This window comes from Pleurodeles waltl, chromosome 2_2 (assembly GCF_031143425.1).
Source record: "Pleurodeles waltl isolate 20211129_DDA chromosome 2_2, aPleWal1.hap1.20221129, whole genome shotgun sequence".
Taxonomy (NCBI): domain Eukaryota; kingdom Metazoa; phylum Chordata; class Amphibia; order Caudata; family Salamandridae; genus Pleurodeles; species Pleurodeles waltl.
Genome location: NC_090439.1, coordinates 586,243,087 through 586,262,985, shown reverse-complemented (window position 1 = coordinate 586,262,985; position 19,899 = coordinate 586,243,087). Strand labels below are relative to the sequence as shown.

At 45.1% G+C, this 19,899-nt stretch overlaps 1 protein-coding gene across 18 annotated transcripts in view; it reads right to left on the bottom strand.

Moving 5' to 3' along the window:
• The window catches only part of DTNA (dystrobrevin alpha), an 892,688-nt gene that overhangs the window by 171,203 nt on the left and 701,586 nt on the right, over positions 1-19,899 (bottom strand). For 17 of the 18 annotated variants that reach the window (XM_069220106.1, XM_069220107.1, XM_069220103.1 and 14 more), the window contains 3 exons: positions 12,192-12,346; positions 3,245-3,350; positions 710-876 (listed from right to left, as the gene is read on the bottom strand). In XM_069220106.1, the coding sequence (XP_069076207.1) occupies positions 710-876; positions 3,245-3,350; positions 12,192-12,346 (428 nt within the window). The remainder of the gene's footprint in view (positions 1-709; positions 877-3,244; positions 3,351-12,191; positions 12,347-19,899) is intronic. The other variant, XM_069220105.1, reaches the window with a different exon arrangement.

Here is a 19,899-nt window from a genome sequence, read left to right as displayed (position 1 = left end):
ACCATTGACAAGCGAGGAGATCACCAAAGGAACACGCCACAATGACTTTGGCATTACTGCACCAAACAAAAAGTTGTGAATGGATGTGGAGAAATGCAGTTCAATTCTCCAGTTTATTACAGAGAGCAGTGGCACCTTACAAGCCAAGGTAACACAATATTGATGTATTCAGAAAAAGGAGTGGCAGATCAAGGTTGAAGGACATTGGAAGGGGAAACAGACCAATGCTAGCACAATGTACCTTTTCCTGCACAAATCCCACCCACACATCTATCTTTGCCAAAAAACATATGTTGCTACGGCCTAAAATTCACCGTAAATCATCTTCAAATCACTACACGAAAAGAGGTTAACATTTGTTAGAAATCTACCCCAAACCATCTGCCTCTGAGTCAGATGTAGAGTCCAGGGCCCCACATTACATCAGGCACTTGCCTAAATCTGCTTCACATAATTCTCCTTTCTCGCGTGCACACAAGGCCGCTTTACGGGCTTCAAGAATCCAACTACTCGTTTCAGGGTTGGATGCATCCCACCCACAGAGACACCCAGATGGGTGGATATACAGAAGAGCCTTGGGCAAGGGCTTCTCTTTTAATCGTAAGCCATTCATTAGCGCAAAGCCTTCTTATTCAGCTAGGCCCCGCTGCATCTCTGGCTCTGTGTCTTCGGTGGGAGGGGGCGCCCCTTGCAGGTGGACTTTACTTACCCATGAGGTGTACTCCTTCATTTGGTGCTGGTTGCTGTGAGAGCCGCTGGCGTGGCCCCTCCAGAAGCAGTCCTGGCAGAGCTGGTAGTTGTGGCACTGCTGGCAGCGGTAGCGGAACCCCATCATGCTCTCGTTGTGGCAGTAGGAGCACTCCACGGGGTGGAAGACTGTGGGACACACAATAAAGGCAGAGTTTGATAGGAAGGGTCAAAACCGCAAAAGCGCTTCCACATTACCTTCCCAGGTAATGAGCTCTCCCCGGTCTGGCATGCACACTCTGCAGGGGAGACTGCTGCTTACTAGGCAGTCTAGCTGCTTAGAAGTTACTGAGCAGCAAAGGGCAGGAATACATCCTACTTCTGCCCTCAATTCAATAAAGGACAGCTGGGGATGGATCATGAGCATGTGCACCTGTGCAAAAATTCACACACATATGTGCACCTCCGTTTGCACATTTGCAGCTGTGTTTAGCACAGATGTCCATATTACATTTCTCATCAATTAGTATAACCGAGGATTACTTTTTCAACTCTAAAGGTTACAGTGCTGAGAAACTTTCCTACAGAACAGTAGCACCTCAGATATATGTGTGTGTACATATGTATTTATATATACACACACACACACATTTATATATATATACACACACACATATATAAATGTTATTATATTAAAAATGAATAGAAAATAGAATAGAACTAAAAGAAACCATCTTACTTTTATCCAATTGAAAATCATTGCTTAAAATTAATGAAAACTACATTTTGTCATTTTCTCATAAATTGTGCCCCAACTGATGTAACCACAATCGGGGGAATTTACACAAACTGATTGTATAAATGATAGGGATACAGCTGCATGTGTGCAAACCAAGATGAACACATGAGGAGACCAGTGTTTGCACTGCCACACACTGTTCACTCTGCACATCCCCTACAATGTGCTGGAAATGTGAGTTGAGTTTCTATCTCCACGCATCTGAACAGGCCAACCAGTACTCCTGTCTATCTCCTGACAGAGCCACAGTATTTCTTGGACACACAGTTCTGCATCACCTTCGTCCACAGGAGTGGGTGAAGGTGGGAATGTTAAAGCTGTGAACAGAGTGACGACTCAGGAGTAAGTGGATCAGAAAGTGATGGTGCATTAGTTTCATTAAACCGCTCTACATTGATTATACACGCTGTACGATGGCACCATCCTGCGTCTGGATATTTTTAACACACTGCAAAAAATGTGTCCAGTGACTGGCAAGCACCTCAAACAGCCACTTCGCCTGCTGCTAAATAATGGTAGTGCCCAGAGGCGTAATAACAGTACTGCCTTTGTGTTTAGAGTAGAGAATTTTCAGTAGATGAAGTCGCTGAATTTCAGGAGGAAGGTGTGAGTGCAGAGTTTCGGTAGGCCACAAAAACATACCCGGATAATTGGGGGTAACACTACGGCCTTTGAATTCCTTAGCTTCACACTTCATCCAAATACAGGTTTTGATGATTAACACTCAGAGGAGGCCATCAGGCCTACCACATCAATCCAAAGAGAGTCTGCGTATGCTATCACCACGTTTCTCAGTGTACAGCTGCACAAGCCTTTCAAAGTACTGCTGTCATGTCTCTCAAAGTACTGCTGTCATGTCTCTCAATGTACTGCTGTCTGTCTCTCAATGTACTGCTGTCATGTCTCTCAAAGTACTGCTGTCATGTCTCTCAATGTACTGCTGTCTGTCTCTCAATGTACTGCTGTCATGTCTCTCAATGTACTGCTGTCTGTCTCTCAATGTACTGCTGTCTGTCTCTCAATGTACTGCTGTCATGTCTCTCAATGTACTGCTGTCTGTCTCTCAATGTACTGCTGTCTGTCTCTCAATGTACTGCTGTCATGTCTCTCAATGTACTGCTGTCTGTCTCTCAATGTACTGCTGTCATGTCTCTCAATGTACTGCTGTCTGTCTCTCAATGTACTGCTGTCTGTCTCTGTGTTGTCCATCTCTCAATGTTCTGCCGCACAAGCCTCTCAGTGTACTACCGCACAAATCTTTCAGCGTACTGCTGTCCATCTCTCAATGTTCTGCTGTCCATATCTCAATGCACTGCTGACAATATCTCAGTGTTCTGCTGTCATGTCTCTCAATGTACTGCTGTCCATATTTCAATGTACTGCTGTCCGTCTCTCAATGTACTCCTCTCATGTCTCACAGTGTGGTGCTGCACAAGCCTCTCAATGTAATACCGCACAAATCATTCAGTGTTCCGCTGTCCATCTCTCTGTGTGCAGCTGCACAAGCCTTTCAATGAACTGCTATCTGTTTCTCAATGTACTGCTTGACACGTCTTTATGAGTCAGTGGATTCTTTCTAGAGAAGTTGAACAGCAATTACTATCCACTAGTATCATATCAAACATGTATGTCGTACCTGTGATCTACTCATGCAGTCTTTTGTCGTACATCGTCTCTTTAGTAAGTACTCATTTAGTCTTACAACTTGCCTATATGTGTGTTTCACAAAGTCTCCTGTATGCAAGTAACCGGACTCACCGTTTTCTACATTTGCCAGTCGATGCAGTAAGGGCAACCAGACCAGACACTGCGGCGGGGGGTCAGACATCAGGGTATCCAGGAAAGAATTTAGCGTGACTTTCTTCTGTGTAAAAACAAAGCATGAATCATAAATATAGACAATGCTATGCCCATCTTCTCAGTGTGTAGTTTGCGTGGACAGAAGGAGGACTTCTCTTTATAAGGAAACAGAGTCTCCAGCATTGTGTAAGAAGACTTCTGCTTTAGGTATGGACATGTATTGGTTCAATGAACAAAGCCATCCACATTGAGTGAAAGGGGCCACAATTTCATAGATCTATTAATGCTGGTAGGTGTCATCCGACCTATTTATTAACACACTGAATTCACAAATCTTTTGCTATGACGCTATGTGCAGCACAAATGATCTGGCAGAAAGGGCAGGTAGACATACATGCAGGTAGGGTGCCAGTGCACAGGACCACAATCAGTTGGTTCCCACAGGAAATCATTTGTCAATGCATGGGGGAAGAATAGGATCATATATCCATGGGAACAACTGAACAACATGTTTGTATACCTTTTGCCAAATAACATCTAAAAAAAGGAGTGGAGAACAGCAATTATTCTGGTGTGTCTGCGCCTGATCCAGCTGAAATACGTCCACAGGGCTCACTACACTAGACACCGCCTGTGGTGCATGGGCGTGATCACTTCCCACTCGTGTCTCCACTGTCGAACAGCGGAAGGAACATTTCTACACATGGTATGGGTCTCCCCTGCACTGACCCAATATTGGCTCAAAGTGACAACATGCCTTGTGGAGGTTCTTGCGTGGTCCATCCCATTGAATCCTCAACTGATACTCCTACACGTTTCCGATGGCCTTAGGGGCAATAGATACAAACAAACACCTCTCTTCCGTGGACTTACACTTGCCAAGAGGGATATAGCGAAGGTGTGGATATCAACCACTGCGCCCCCATCTCTGAATGGAAGCGGGGTATGGACTATTGTATGGGGCTTGAATTACCGGTATATCAAGCCAGAGGTTGCCCACAGAAGCACCCTTACAAAATCTGGCTGATGCTGCCCGAATATAGGAGCATATTTTACCTCCAGTACATAAGCAAATGTGACTGTTGGAGGATGAGCTCAGAAACCTTGAGGTCTCCTAAGGTGGTCGGACTTTATACATTTATGTTGATGAGCTGTGGATGCATGGGACCGGGTGGGTGGATGGTGGCGGAAAAAGGCTAATCACACCTTTCATGTATCATTGGTTACCGCTGATGTTGCTATCTGTCTTCAATGTTAATCTGGCCCTCTGCGCCATAAAATACAATAAAATCTATTATAAAAAAAAAGAGTGCAGCCTGGGACACAATGATGTTTAAATCCATTTGCTTTATATTTTATTTAAAGAAAAACTGTGAAAATATTACCTTAAATGATCTTTCAATTGTATACCCTTTAAAAAATAGAAGCCACACCTAATCCCATTGCTCTAGTTTGAAATTTTTAAAGCTGTTCAGTTCTTCAGGAAAGTACCTTCTAGCCAAAACAGTCTTACTCAAATTGATGCTGTTGAAAGTAAATGTGGCTCCTGTGCAGAGGATCGATGTATGCGCCAGCAGGTGAACCAAGTTCTTTCGACACTAAGACAGGGAGTGGATTTTCAGATAGGCTTCTAAAGAAGTATCGTTCAGGACCACAGCTAGGACCAACTGCTCATGCTGTTTTTCCCCAAGACAGGACAGCAAATTCTTTCTGCGAACCATCTTCCTCAAAGCCTAAGGAGAGTCAGTCAATAGCAGTGGCTTGTCCTGGAGCAGCCTTTAACCCTCTTCTTCAGCAACAGCTCCAAACCACACTTCATCCCTACTGATCTGCTAACTCGTCTGAGATACCCTTGCCTGTTATCTCCCTGTTGACTTCCGGAAGACCAGTTTCCAAGAGCCTTGACAGCAACCATCATAACTTAGGTTCAGGAGAAACTAGGAGTTTGATCTTCAGTTCTTCCTATGCAGAGACATATTATACTATAGCAGTCCCAGCATTTCCAGCAGAACTCTGGCTTTTAGGGAGTAGGCAGTCTAGGTATTGTACTAACCTAGCAGCCCGGAGAAATTACTTTTTAGCCTATTCAAGTCAGTTCACTTCTGCTCTACTTTAAAGAGAAATCCCCTCCAGATAGTCCCTCTTCTGAGCCCCACCGGGTGGAAGGGAGCAAAGGTGCAAGGTTTGACAGTAGGTGTGGAAGGCCTACCTTGAAAATAATTTTTGGACTGGGTTTGACCTTTGGAATGTATAAGAGGTGGTTAAATTGGACTGCCTGTTTATGGGTGAAAGATGCCCATGGAGACCTTCTCCCCATCTCTCCCAACGGGGCCGTTACATTTCCAGCAGAGCCCCTTTACAACTGTAATTCGAAACTTTAAAGACCACAGTTCTGAGTTTAAGGAAAGGCTAGCTAAACATGGTAGGAGGTTGCTGAGATGCTTGAACTGGACAGTTAACGTCCTTTCAATGAGCATAAATGAACATTCTTTCTAGAATTCATATTTGTGAAATTAGCATGACTAGTTGATCCACCAGAGGATCAGACTGGTGCTCTGTAGTACATTGTCACAAAGATGGAATAGGCACCTCAGCCCTAGACCAAGATACACACCGGACAGGCAAACATGCTTCTAAAAACAGTTCAAGATTTGTCAGTGGAAAGGTGCCCTCAGTCTTTGCAGAAAAGCACTTTGATTGCAGTTCCTACCTTAAAAATACAGTTTAGCAAAATGTGCATATTTTCCTTGAGACTATTATGCAACTGGGCCTTGCAAGCTACAAGGTGCACTTTACAGGTGACTGATCTAATTGTGGAGAAAGGCGCAGACATTTACCAAATGGCTTTGGTATGACATATTGGCACTGCAGTTTGGTCTGCAGTGCTCTAGTCACACATGTGGGTGGTGTTAAGTGAACATTCAGCCCATACTGGGCATTTGACATTTATGCCACTTGCACATGTTTTGCACATTTTAACTGTAGGCTTAGGTAAAACGCAGACGATACAATCTGTGTTTGCCAACTATACACCGTTTTTAGGGACAAACAGCATCCACCGTGAGAGAGGTGTTTGGTGCACTCATAGCACAGAGGTCCAAAATGCCAGAATCATACCAATCTAAAGAATTCTAGGAAACAATGAAGACAAGTCAGATTCCTACAGTCATGATCCTGGTAAACTTCACTGCTAATCAACCGGCACATTCTGATTGAGTTGAGCTCCTTTGGCAACGCACATGAATAAAGAAACTGAGTTTTTGGCTCAACCATGAGTGCTCAATTCAAAGACCAATTTCCGAAGTCTTTTAACATTTTAGAAACAGATATCTATAGTGTTTTAATGATGTCTCTGCACTAAAGCTAGATAGACACAAACACACATTTGTAATAGGAAGGCATGTTAAGCCTAGAAGCAAAAGTGTTTATTATTGTTATTTTCACCTTTCCCTGGATAAGTGATTCACCATGTAGTTGAAAATCCAATGAAGAACCTCATTAATCAGTTCTACCATAGTTTGGTGCATGGACTACCATAGCTCATGCAGTAGGTTTCCCAGTTCATGTCACTGCAGGCTATTGTGGGATCAGATTAGAGCCATCAGATAAGAGACTATAGTTTCTTGACACTGCAAGGCTCAATTGCCTCAAGCTACATGTTTAATAATTTGTCTTATTTATTCTTTTTATTAAACCGTTGCTCAGCATAATACACTGAAAACAATTTCAGTCATTGATTATGGACCTCAGCAGAACAGATGATCAAAATCTTGTCATTATACAAATCTCACCATAGAAATGAAACCCCATTTGAATCTAAGCCTATCAATCGCTGATAGTCCTCAACGATGCCCTACATGTATTATCATGCCCAACCCGTTCCATCCCTTTCGTGTATCCTCTAGTGCCCTCAAACAAAATCCTATACGCACTCCATTAGGAACATATCTTGTCAAATTTGAAACCACACATTTTAATATCTTGGCATAAGTACACAAAACATTCTGGAGGAAGGACCCAGCCTAGCCAGATGTCTGCAGCTTGAAAGCAATATGTACCAGGCAGCAGACGGGCTTCTCAACAGCTCTCAGTCTCAAGGAATGCCACCTAAACACCAGAGAACCGTCTGAAACAGAACTTTTCTACAAATCTTCTGGCGAGGCTTTCACTTAAGACTCCCTGTAGAAAAGGCACTGGGTGTTTTATATGATGTTCATTTAGGATGATTCACCCAAGCATTCAGAGGCAAGCTGTTCAAGCAATCATTGAAGATGCTAGAAATATTTGATAATCTGCCTCAGAAGATAGGGGCATAGATTATGTAAAGGTCAGCATGATACCACAGGGAGGGTATCACAGTTATTGCCTCGTACGACTAGCCTATTGCACAATGCTCCATGTAGCAGACCTGTATACTCTGGTGGCAGGGATCTTCTGTATCCACAGCACACAGCGGTGCTAGGCAGGCAGGACTGTGTATGGATGGGATGTGCCCCATGCAAATGTGGTCTATCCCCTTCCACAATTGAAAATCAGTACAATTCTGGTGTTGCATTGGTCGTGTGTTAAGGAGAAATGGTTCCCAGATTTATGTATTTATTGACAGTGCACAGCAGGACATTAACACGGTCATGCAGAGGTCCCTTCACTACGCTGGTATAATCATGGTGGATACTATCCAGTGTAATCCAATTGCTGGCCTTGGATGTAGGTAGTTGACTGCTCGCATGAAAAACTTTGTTATTAAGAGTTTCCTAAAGTCATGATGATGATGACTGGATTCAGCCCCGAAAGCGGAGTTCAGCTTGTTCTAAAGTTTGGGGCTTTAAACGTCCACCTATCTTCCTCCAAATAATGGATGCTTGCCTTTTTTATATGATGGAATAAGATGAGGATGAGCAAAGGTTTGTAGTTGGTATTTAGCTAGAAGCAGTTTGTGTACACTAGGAGCCAATCGAGGCTTGAGCGCTGGTTTCCCAGGGTCTCAATTCTGCATTATCTGTGATCTATCAGAAAGTTGAGGTATCATTACTAAGGATTGGATTGGCTGCACTCGGTGTTAAGACTAGATAAGAGGGAGCATCAGCATCCTCCTTAAAAATGCTATTGTTAGCTATTGTTTTATCTGTGGGGCGAAGAAAATCTGCCATTCAAAGAGGAAGGCATTCGGAGAAGACCCTCTTGATATAAGGATGTTAGTCAGTTAAGCACAGGAAGCTTTCTTTCATTCATTGTATGTGCTCAAGGCATCTGGTGGTCTTCGGATGACTAGCTGATTTTTTCTCAACGCAGATAAGCATGCAAGTGTGTTCAATTGAAAAAGGACTTGGTAGATACTTAGCACTTGTGTATGAGGCAGCAGTGATAGTGAAAGGGGTGAGCCTTGTCACCTTCTTTGGCAAAAAAAGTGCAGATCGAATCCATATCTGTTGACTGAACTCAGTCGACGATGATAGCAATCCGAAGGCATTGTTGGTAAACACCTGTCCTTTGTTCCAAATCTTGGAGCAGGATGGTATTGTCGACCTTTTTGTATGCCACCAAGAGGTCTTGGAGTATATGGATGGCTTGTTTACCTGCAGCAAACGTAGTGTGGTCTTCTTCCCTAATGTTGGCAAGGGTGGCTTTGAGTACTCTCTCTAGTAGAAATTCAGATAGTTATTGAGAAAGGTGATACTTAATCCAGGATGTAGCTGATGTGTTTTTTTGCTACCTCTTCAGAATGATTCATTTTTAGCCAAATGTGTGTTCTCTTTCACATTCATGGCCATGAATGATGTAAACCTGTTTGTCTCTTAGGGAGAGGCAGTGGAGGGAGAAGATGTCACATCTGTGTGAACATGATAACTTCTCGAATTTTACCATTAAAAAAGAGGTGGACTGAATCTAGTCAACATATTATGTGTGCACCAGCTTCTATGCTTGAGGCTCACTGGTGTGGCTCCCTCCTAGGTGGAGGGCAGAACACAGATCCCATGTGCCATTCAATTCAAGTTCTTCTCACTGTTCTACTAGAGTACCACGCATAAACTGCACGGCCATCGGGTGACCATTTTAATTTACTATGCAGAGTACTAGTCCTAGATATAAGAACAATGGGCCTGTAATTTCTTCCAGACCATAGCATTTTGTTACTTAATGAAGAGCTTAATTTCCTTAATCTATATTATGCACAGTCCTGTTATGTAACACTTTTATGAGGGCTTCACATTTTTAAATAAAGCAACAATTTGCCTCGCGGTGCACTCACACAGCAGATGTATAGCTCCAAGTCGTGTAGGTTTTACAAACAATGACACAAACTAAAGTTTTGTGACCACTTGCATTGCTCCAGCTCAAAGCAGTGCTCAACACAAACGTCAGACTGCACACTTTGACAACAGCTGCACCAGACGTGCCATACGTATACACACACAACATAATACACCATGACCTGGTCATTTCTGAAGACCACCTAAGACACATAACAAGACAATGTCCATGCACATACTATGCAATCTGAGGCTATCAATTACAGAGAGTATGTACGTTTGTGTATACAGTTATAGTGCAAACCTCTCCATGAAGCAACAGCGCACTGTACAGGTAGGGTTATTACTTTGGTCAGAGGTAACCTGGTTTAAGACACATTTTTTCTTTTATCTAATACGGAATGTTGGAAATGGCCCTTCTGCAGGGTTATCCCCAGACGTTTTGCCTTCCTCCTTCTCTTTTTCTGACCTCATTTTTGCTGGCTTTTAGACTCTGTGCACTTTACCACCGCTAACCAGTGCTAAAGTGCATATGGTCTCTCCCTTTAAACATGATAACCTTGGATCGCACCAGATTGAACTATTTAATTTACTAAAAGTCCCTAGTAATGTGCACTATATGTGCCTAGGGCCTGTAGATTAAATGCTACTAGCGGGCCTGCAGCACTGGTTGTGCCACCCACTTAAGTAGCCCCTTTACCTTGTCTCAGGCCTGCCATTGCAAGGCCAGTGTGTGCAGTTTCACTGTCACATCGACTTGGCATTTAAAAGTACTTGCCAAGCCTAAACCTCCCCTTTCTCTACATATAAGTCACCTCTAATGCATGCCCTAGGTAACCCCTAGAGCAGGATGCTGTGTGGGTGAAAGGCAGGACATGTACCTGTGTAGTTTACATGTCCTGGTAGTGTAAAACTCCTAAATTCGTTTTTACACTAGTGAGGCCTGCTCCCTTCATAGGCTAACATTGGGGCTGCCCTCATACATTATTGAAGTGGTAGCTGCTGATCTGAAAGGAGTAGGAAGGTCATATTTAGTATGGCCAGAATGGTAATACAAAATCCTGCTGACTGGTGAAATTGGATTTAATATTACTATTCTAGAAATGCCACTTTTAGAAAGTGAGCTTTTCTTTGCACTTCAATCTTTCTGTGCCTTACAATCCACGTCTGGCTGGGTTTAGTTGACAGCTCCTTGTGCATTCACTCAGACACACCCCAAACACAGGGTACTCAGCCTCACTTGCATACATCTGCATTTTGAATGGGTCTTCCTGGGCTGGGAGGGTGGAGGGCCTGCTCTCACACAAAGAACTGCCACACCCCCTACTGGGACCCTGGCAGACAGGATTGAACTGAAAGGGGACCTGGTGCACTTCTTAGCCACTCTTTGAAGTCTCCCCCACTTCAAAGGCACATTTGGGTATAAAACAGGGCCTCTGCCCTACCACCTCAGACACTTGCTGGAGAAGAAACCTGAACCAGAAACTACATCCTCCCAAGAAGAACTGCCTGGCTGCTCAAAGGACTCACCTGTCTGCTTTCTACAAAGGACTTCTGTCTTGCTGTTGGCCTGCTGCCTTGCCGAACTCTTGTCTGGCTGTAAAAGTGCTCCCCAAGGGCTTGGATAGAGCTTGCCTCCTGTTCCCTGAAGTCTCAGGACCAAAAATACTTCTCTTTTTCATTTGGACTCTTCGTGCGCCGAAAATTTTGACGCACAGCTTGCTCCGCGGCGAGAAAATCGCTGCACACCGATGCTGCTCGACGCGGCGCCTATGGGGCGACCGGAACTTCGTCGCACTGCCTCGCTTGGACAACGCCGCCCGATTTCCAGAGGGGAAATCGACGCGACGCCTGCCGTGAGAAAGAAAATTCCACGCACAGCCTCCCAGAACGACGCGAAGCAGGAAAACAAGCCGAATAATCCACGCACAGACCCTGGGACATCTGGTAATCCCGCGAACCATAGAAGGAGACGGTCCACGTGCCGGAAAACGATGCACGTCTTCCCTGAGTGAAAAATAACTAAGCAAATCCGTGTGTGAAGGGGCGCAACCGATGCACACACCATTTTTCCTCCAGTAGAACGACGCACATCTCCCCGCGTGAAAAATAACAACGCAAGTCAGTGTGTGAAGGGGCGTAACCGACGCACACACTATTTTTCCACGCATCTCCTCTTCTGCTGCCCTCTGCAGAGATTTTCCACTCCAAACCAGGTACTTTGTGCTTGAAAGAGACTGTGTTTACTTTTTAAAGACTTAAGACACTGTATATCACTTTTTAGTGATATCTTTACAAATTCATATTGCATCTTTGATCGTTTTGACCTGCAAATACCCATATAAATATTATATATTTTTCTAAACACTGTGTGGTGTATTTTTGTGGTTGCTATATTATGTTATTGTATGATTTATTGCACAAATGCTTTACACATTGCCTTCTAAGTTACGCCTGACTGCTCAGTGCCAAGCTACCAGAGGGTGGGCACAGGATAATTTGGATTGTGTGTGACTTACCCTGACTAGAGTGAGGGTTCTTGCTTGGACCGAGGGTAACCTGACTGCCAACCAAAAACCCAATTTCTAACACGGAAGTATTAGTGACCATTAATTGCACTAACGATTTCTGCTAGCACAACACTTCTCCATTACCTGCTGGGCGAAGCAGGACCGCGCTGACTGCTCCGTGTATCCAAAGGAAGGGCCTTCGAATACCGCGGTGGGAAGCTTCAGGACCTCGCGCAGAAACAAATCATACCTTTGATAAACCATCACTCCACTGGAGTCGGAAATCATTGAGAAAATATCTGGTGACAAAATACAAACAGAACACCGAGGTGAGAAACAACAAAAAATGCAAAAATGCACACACATCAAATACAATCTCAAAGTAATCGCACAGGGAAAGATTCAGAAGGTACTTCAATAAAATGGTACAGGGAACAAGTTTATAAATGTAAAATTACCAGTGATCTATTATCATCTGTAGACATGGATGGAAGACAAACATATTTCACATTTTCAAACGCGGAGACAGAAACCTCTGGTAGAATCCTCAATCAATCGCTCCTTGATGTATCCCGGAGAACACAGCAAAAGACATCGACTGGTCCGGTAAATTGAATCTCCTGTTATTAAAGTTTCTGTTCTCTGGCCTGAGGCATGCCAACGTTTAACATTAAACCCTTCCATGGGAAGCATTACATTCTTCACTCCCGTTTCAGGAATGCACATAGCGGTGATTTAATTTTGAAATGGATACCAAGCTACAAATTTAAGGTATTCTGTGCCAACGGGACGAACAATAAATGCATGTATCATTTCACTGCATTTGTCTCTTTCATTCCTGTCATTTGTTTCATTCTTACTTCTTTTACAAGAAGCAGGCCAAAGTATTTAATATCATTCAAGTCATTACCGAGATTGCCAAACTACGTAGCCTTTCCTTTGGCTTAAGATCTTCAACAGGAGAGGTCTCTCTTGCTGTTCCATATACATTTAAGGGCGTCAGAGTACCCAATGAAACACCCAGAGAGCAATGTCCCTATATAAGCAGCAGGGGACCAGTGACCTCAGATTAACCTTCTGTGCAGTTATCTTTCTCTCACTCTTCTTTTTTGCTGTGGCTTGGTGGAAATGACTGTCAGGCATGCAATTGGGAGCCAACATTGGAAAATAAGAAGCATTAGAAAAGACAATAGGTCTCGCTTATGCAAGAGCTATTTGTATTGGTTTTGCCAATGTGTTTCAGCCATATTGTACACCAACGTGGCTGCTGTTCCGCATTGCTAAAACTTAGTGGCGTGGAGAAGTGTTTCTCAGTAGTGTTGAAGAGTGGAGTAGAGTGGAGAAGAGTGTCACAGAGTAGAGAGTCAGAGAGTAGAGTGGCGTGGAGTTGCTCAGAGTATAGTGGAGAGTTAAGGAGTGGTGTGGGGAGGAGTGTAATGTAAATTTGTAGAGTGAAATAGTATGGACTAGAGTGGAGTGTCATCTGTGGCATGGAGTGGAGTGTTGTAATGTAGAGTGTAGTACAGTGGTGGGCCACAGAGTGTCAATAAGTAGAGTGCAGCAGAGTGGTGTAGAGTAGATTAGTGTTGGGTGGTGCAGAGTGAAGTAAAGTGGTGCAGAATGGAGTAAAGTGGTGGGGCATAGATTGGAGGGGCATTGAGTGGATGGGCGAAGAGTGTCATAGTGTGTCCTAGCATGGAAGCATAGAGTGTAGTAGGGTGTCACAGAGTGGAGTGGAATGTAGTAAAGTGTCGTAGAGTGTTGAGGAGTATCATAGCATGAAGTGGGATAGAGAGGAGTAGCATAGAGTGGAGTGGCATAGCATAGAGTGGAGTAAAGCATTGTAGAGTGGAGTAAAGTGCTGTAGACTAGGGTTGGCTGGCGTGGAGTAGGGTGGCGTAGAGTGGAGTAAAGTGGAGTAGAGTGGAGTGTCGTAGAGTGCCCTTGAGTGTCAAAGATTGTCATATAGTGGATTGGTGTCGTGGTGTAGAGTGGATTGGCGTAGAATGTCGTCAAGGAGAGGGGCGTAGAGTGTCATAGAGTATCGTAGAGTGGAATGGCATAGAGTGGAGTGGAGAGAGTGGAGCAGAGTAGAGTAAAGTGGGTAGAGTGGAGTGATGTGGAGTGGGATAGAGTGGAATGCATAGAGTGGAGTGGCATAAAGTGCCAAAGAGTGGAGTCTCATAGAGTGGAGTGACATAGCACAGAGTCAAGCAAAATGTCTAATAGTGGAGTAAAGTGCTGTGGAGTACAGTGGCACAGAGTAGAGTGGCACAGAGTGGAGTAAAGTGCAGTGGAGTGGCGTAAAGTGTCAGGGAGTGCGATGGAGTGTCATAGAATGGTGCAGAGTAGAGCAGCATTGAGTGTAGTAAAGTGGAGTGGCATAGAGTGGAGTGGCACAGAGTGGAGTGTTGCAGAGTGGCATGGAATGGCATAGGGTGGCATAGAGTGGAGTGGCACAGAGTGGAGTGTTGCAGAGTGGCATGGAATGGCATAGGGTGGCAAAGAGTGGAGGTGCACAGAGTGGAGCAAAGTGTTGTAGAGTGGCGAAGCGTAGAGTGGACTAGAGTGTTGCAGTGTGGAATGCCTGGAGGGGCACAGAGTGTCATAGAATGGAGTGTCATACAGCTGAGGGATGTAGAGTGGATGGGCATGGAGTGGAGCAGCACAATGTAGTAAAGTGCTGTAGAGTGGAGTGGTGTGCCACAGAGTGGAGTAAAGTGGTGTAGAGTGGCTTTGAGTGGTGTGGAGTGGTGTAAAGTGGTATAGAGTGGAGCAGTGTACATTGGAGTAGAGTGACATACACTTAAATGGCACAGACTGGTGTAGAGAGTCATAGGTTGGCAAAGAGTGCCATAGAGTGGAGTAAAGTGTCATAGAGTGGAGTGATGTGAGGGGCATAGAGTGGCGTGTCGTAGAGTGGAGTGGAGTAGCTTAGAGTGGAGTAAAGCATTGTAGAGTTGAGCAAAGTGTTGTAGAGTAGAGTTGAAAAAAGTATTGTCATAGAATTGAGTAAAGTGGCAGAGAATGGAGTGGCGTAGATTGTCATAGAGTGGCATAGAGTGGATAGGTGTAGAGGGGTGTACAGTGGATTGGACTAGAGTGTTATAGAGTGGGTTGTTGAGTGGAGGAATGTAGAGTGTTGTACAGTTGAATATTGCAGAGTAGAATGGAGTGGCATAGATTGTCGTGGCGTGTCATACAGTGGATTGGTGTAGAGTGCCTTGAAGTGGATGGACGTAGATTGGAGGGGAGTAGAGTGGAGACCCATAGACTGGAGGGTTGAAGAATGTCATAGCATGCCCTGGCACAGAGTGGAGTAGAGTGGAATACAATGTAGTAGAGTGTCATAGAGTGGAGAGGAGTATCGTAGCATGGAGTGGGATATAGGGAAGTGGCATATAGTGAAGTGGAGTAGTGCAGAGTGGTGTAAAGCACTGTAGACTGAAGTAAAGTGTTGTAGACTAGGGCAGGGTGGCATGGAGAAGAGAGGCCTACACTTAAGTGCCATCGACTGGTGTAGAGTGGTGTAGAGAGTCATAGAGTGGCAAAGAGTGGCACTGAGTGCCATGGAGTGGGGTAGAGAAAAGCGTCATAGAGTGGAGTGATGTGAAGGGGCATATAGTGGCGTGTCAGAGTGGCGTGGCGTAGAGTGGTCCAGAGTGGAGTGGCATAGTTTAGAGTGGAGCAACACATCCTAGCATAGAGCAAAGTGTTAGAGAGTAGAGTTGAGGAGAGTATAATGGCATAAAACTGAGTAAAGTGGCGCAGAATGGAGTGGTGTAGATTGTCGTGGAGTGGCATAGAGTGGATTGATGTAGAGGGTTGTACAGTGGATTGAACTAGAGTGTTGGCGAGTGGAGGGTTGTTGAGTGGAGGGACGTAGGGTGTTGTACAGTGGAATATTGTAGAGTATACTGGAGTAGTGTACAGTGGAGTAAGTTGAGTGGAGTACAATGTCGTAGAGTGGAGAAGAGTAACATAGAGTTGAGAAGAGTGGCACAGACTATTGTCGAGTTTTGTAGAGTGGTGTAGTGTGGAGCCTTGTAGAGTGGTGTGGAGTTGAGGGTACAGAGTGGAAGGGTATAGAGTGGAGCAAAGAGTGAAAGAGTGTTGTAGAGTGGAATAGAATGTTGCAGAGTGAAGTGTGATAGAGTGATGTTGTACAGCTGGGGGGTGTAGAGCATAGAGGTGTAGAGTAGATTGTCACAGAGTGCAGGGGCATTGAGTTCAGTGAGGTAGAATGGAGTAAAATGTCAAAGAGTGGAGTGGTGTAGTGCAAAGTGTCATAGAGTGGAGTAAAATGGCGTGTGGAGTGGAATAGAGTGTCGTAGAGATGCATAGAATATCGAAGAGTGGCATGGAGATCAGTGTCTTAGAGTGGGCTGTCATGGATGGGGTATCATAGAGAGGAGTAGGGTGGCCTAGAATAAATTGGCGTACAATTGTGGAGTAGAGTGGACTGGGATACAGTGGAGTGGAATAGAGTGTAGTGTGTAGGGGAGTAGAGTGGCATAGTGTGGAGTGGAATAGAGTGGAGTAATTTGTTGTAAGATCATTTGGATTACAGGGAGAGTGGAGGGTTGTAGAGTGACATAGGGTGGAGTAGATTAATGTGGTGTAGCGTGGAGTATAGTAGTGTGGCCTAGGTGGAGTAGTGTAGAGTGGCATAGATTGGAGTCAAGCAGAGTGGCATAGAGTGGAGTAAAGTGGCATAGTGTGGAGTAGAGTGTTGCAGAGAGGAATAGAGCGTCATATAGTGGAGTGTCGTACAGTGGAGGGGCATAAAGTGTTTCAGAATGGAGTATCATAGAGCTCCGGGGCGTAGAGCAGAAGGGCATAGAGTAGAGGTGCAGAGAGTGGCTGGACATAAAATGTAGTACAGTGTAGTGGAGTGGCATAAAGTGAAGTAAAGAGTGGCACAGTGGAATGGCCTAAAGTGTTGTGAAGTGGTGTAGAGTGGAGTGACAGAGTGTAGGGTGGAGTGGCAGAGTGGAGTATTGTAGAGTGGTGTGGAGTGTGAGAGTGGCACACAGTTGAGGAGCATAGAGTGAAGTGGAGTAAAGTGTTGCAGAGTGGAGAGGCACAGAGTGTTGTAGAGTGGACTTGAGTGTTGCAGAATGGAGTGTCATAGAGTGAAGGGGCATAGAGTGTTGGTGAGTGGAGTGTCATAGAGCTGAGGGGTGTCGAGTGGAGAGGCTTGGAGTGGAGGGGCGTGTCATAGAGTGGAGGAAAGTGTTGTTGTGTGGAGTAGAGTGGTGTGGAGTAGTGTGGAGTGGTATAGAGTGTCGCAGGTGGAGTGTCATAGAGTGGAGTGTACAAAAAATATTGGGGTTCAGGTGATTAGTGGGTTTCAGCTCGCATGCCACTATGAAGCACCAAGTGGAATCTGGATTTTTCATACTATAAATAAGTAAAGAAATTAGCTGCTTCATTCTTTCCAATAATGAACAGAACACTTTAATGTTCTAGTAAGCAAAAAGGAAAGTAGAGTAGTGTGGCCTACACTTAAGTGGCATTGAGTGGCGAAGAGTGGTGTAGACAGTGTAGAGTGGCAAAGAGTGGAGTAGTGTGCCAAAGAGTGGAGTAAAGTATCATAGAGTACAGTTATGTGGAGTGGGGAGCATAGAGTGGAGTGGCATAGAGTGGCAGAGAATGGAGTGGCATAGGGTGGAGTAGTGTAGCGTAGAGTGGAACAAAGCGTCCTAGAGTTCTGCAAAGCGCTGTAGAGTAGTGTGAAGTATAATGGCATAGAATGGAGTAAAGTGGCATATAATGGAGTACCGCAGATTGTTGTAGAGTGGCATAGAGTGGACTGGTGTACAGTGGTATAGAGTGGAGTGGGCTAGAGTGTGGTAGGAGTGGAATTTCATTGAGTGGAGGGATGTAGAGTGTTGTACAGTGGAGTATCAAAAAGTAGAGTGTTGTAGAGTGGAGTGGCGTGGAGTGGGTAGGGTGGAGTAAGAAGAGTGGCATGGAAGAGAGTAGTGTGGAGTTGAGGAGAGTGGCACAGAGTGTTGTGGAGTTTCAAAGAGTGGAGTAGTGTGGAATATTGAGGAGTGGTGTGGAGTGTCTTAGCGTGATGTTGAGGGGAGGGGTGCGGAGTAGAGTGGAGCAAAGTGTTGTAAACTGAAGGGTCCTAGAGTGTCGTAGAGTGGAAAAGTGCCACAGAGTGAAGTGTCAGAGTAGAGTGTCGTACAGCTGAGGTGTGTTGAGCATAGGGGCGTAGAGTGGATTGGCGTAGAGTGGAGGGGCAAATATTAAAGTGTCATAAAGTGCAGTGGCATGGCACAGAGTGGAGTAAAGTGTCAGCGTGTTGGAGAGTGGCGTGCTGTGGCATACAGTGTCACAAAGTGGGGTGTTGTAGAGAGGAATGTCTTAGAGTGGAGTGTCAGAGTGAAGTGTCATAGAGTGGAATGGGGTAGAGTGGAGTAGAGTGTCCTAGAGTTAAGTGACATGGAGTGATGTAGAGTGTTGTAGAGTGGCAAAGAGTCGAGTAGAGTGCCATAGAGTCGAGTGGAGCAGAGTGGATCAGAGTAGAGTGTCATAGAAATGGGGTGACGTGGAGTGAAGGGACATAGAGTGGAGTAAAGTGTCCTAGAGTGAAGTGAAGAGTCATAAAGTGGAGAGGCATGGAGCAGAATGCAGTAGAGTACAGTGAAGCAGACTGGAGTAAAGTGTCATAGAGTGGAGTGGCGTAGTGTGAAATGTCATAGAGTGGAGTCAAGCGGCGTGGATTGTAGTAGAGTGACATAGAATGTCGTAAAGGCCTATAGAGTATTGAAGAGTGGAGTGGCAAAGAGTGGGGTGTCGTAGAGTGGAGTGTCTTAGAGTGGGGTATCGCAGAAAGGAGCAGAGTGGCCTAGAGTAAAGTGGGGTAGAATTGTGGAATGGAGTGAGACAGAGTTGAGTGGGATAGTGTGGTATGTCATAGAGTGAGCTGTTGTATAGTGGATTAGAGTGGCATAGAGTGGAGTGGAATAAAGTGGAGTACAGTGTATTAGGGTCAATTGGAGTAGAGGGGAGCAGAGTGTTGTAGATTAGTGTGGTGTAGAATGGAGTACAGCAGTGTGGCCTGGAGTGGTGTGGAGTGGCATGGATCTGAGCGGAGTACAGTGACACTGAGTAGAGTAGAGAGGCATAGTGTGGAGTAGAGTGTAGAGGAATAGAGTGTCGTAGAGCTGATGGGCAAAGACGAAGGGGCGTAGAACAGAGGAGCACAGAGTGGAAGGGGACAGAGTGCAGTAAAGTGCCACAGAGTGGAGAGGCGTGGCAGAGAATGGAGAAAGGCACCATAGAGTAGAGTAGAGTGTTGTAGAGTGGAGTGTCATAGTGTCACAGAGGGGTATAGTGACACAGAGAGGCAAAGAGCTTCTAGAGTGGAATGGTGTAGATTACCGTAGAGTGTCATAAAGAGGAGTAAAGTGGCCTAGAGTGAAGTGGCGCAGAATGGAGTGGAGTGGAGTAGAGTGTTGTAGGACCAAGTGGAGCAGAGTTTTGTAGAGTGGAGTAGATTAACGTGGTGTAGAGTGGCGTACAGCAGAGTGGAGTGGCATAGTGTGGAATAGAGTGGCAGAGTGGAGTACAGCTGCATGGAGTGGAGTAGAGTGGCAGAGAGTGTCGTAGAGTGGATTATCATAGAGTGGAGTGTCGTAGAGTGAAGTGGGGTGTCTGAGTGGATTAGTGTGGCGTACAGTGGTGTGGAGTGGAGTACTGTAGTGTGGCATAAAGTGGAATGGCACAGAGTGGAGTAGAGTAGCATACAGTGGAGTAGTGTATTGTAGAGTGGAGTGGCATAGTGTACCAGAGTGGTATAGTCCTACAGAGAGGCAAAGAGTTTCTAGAGTGCAGC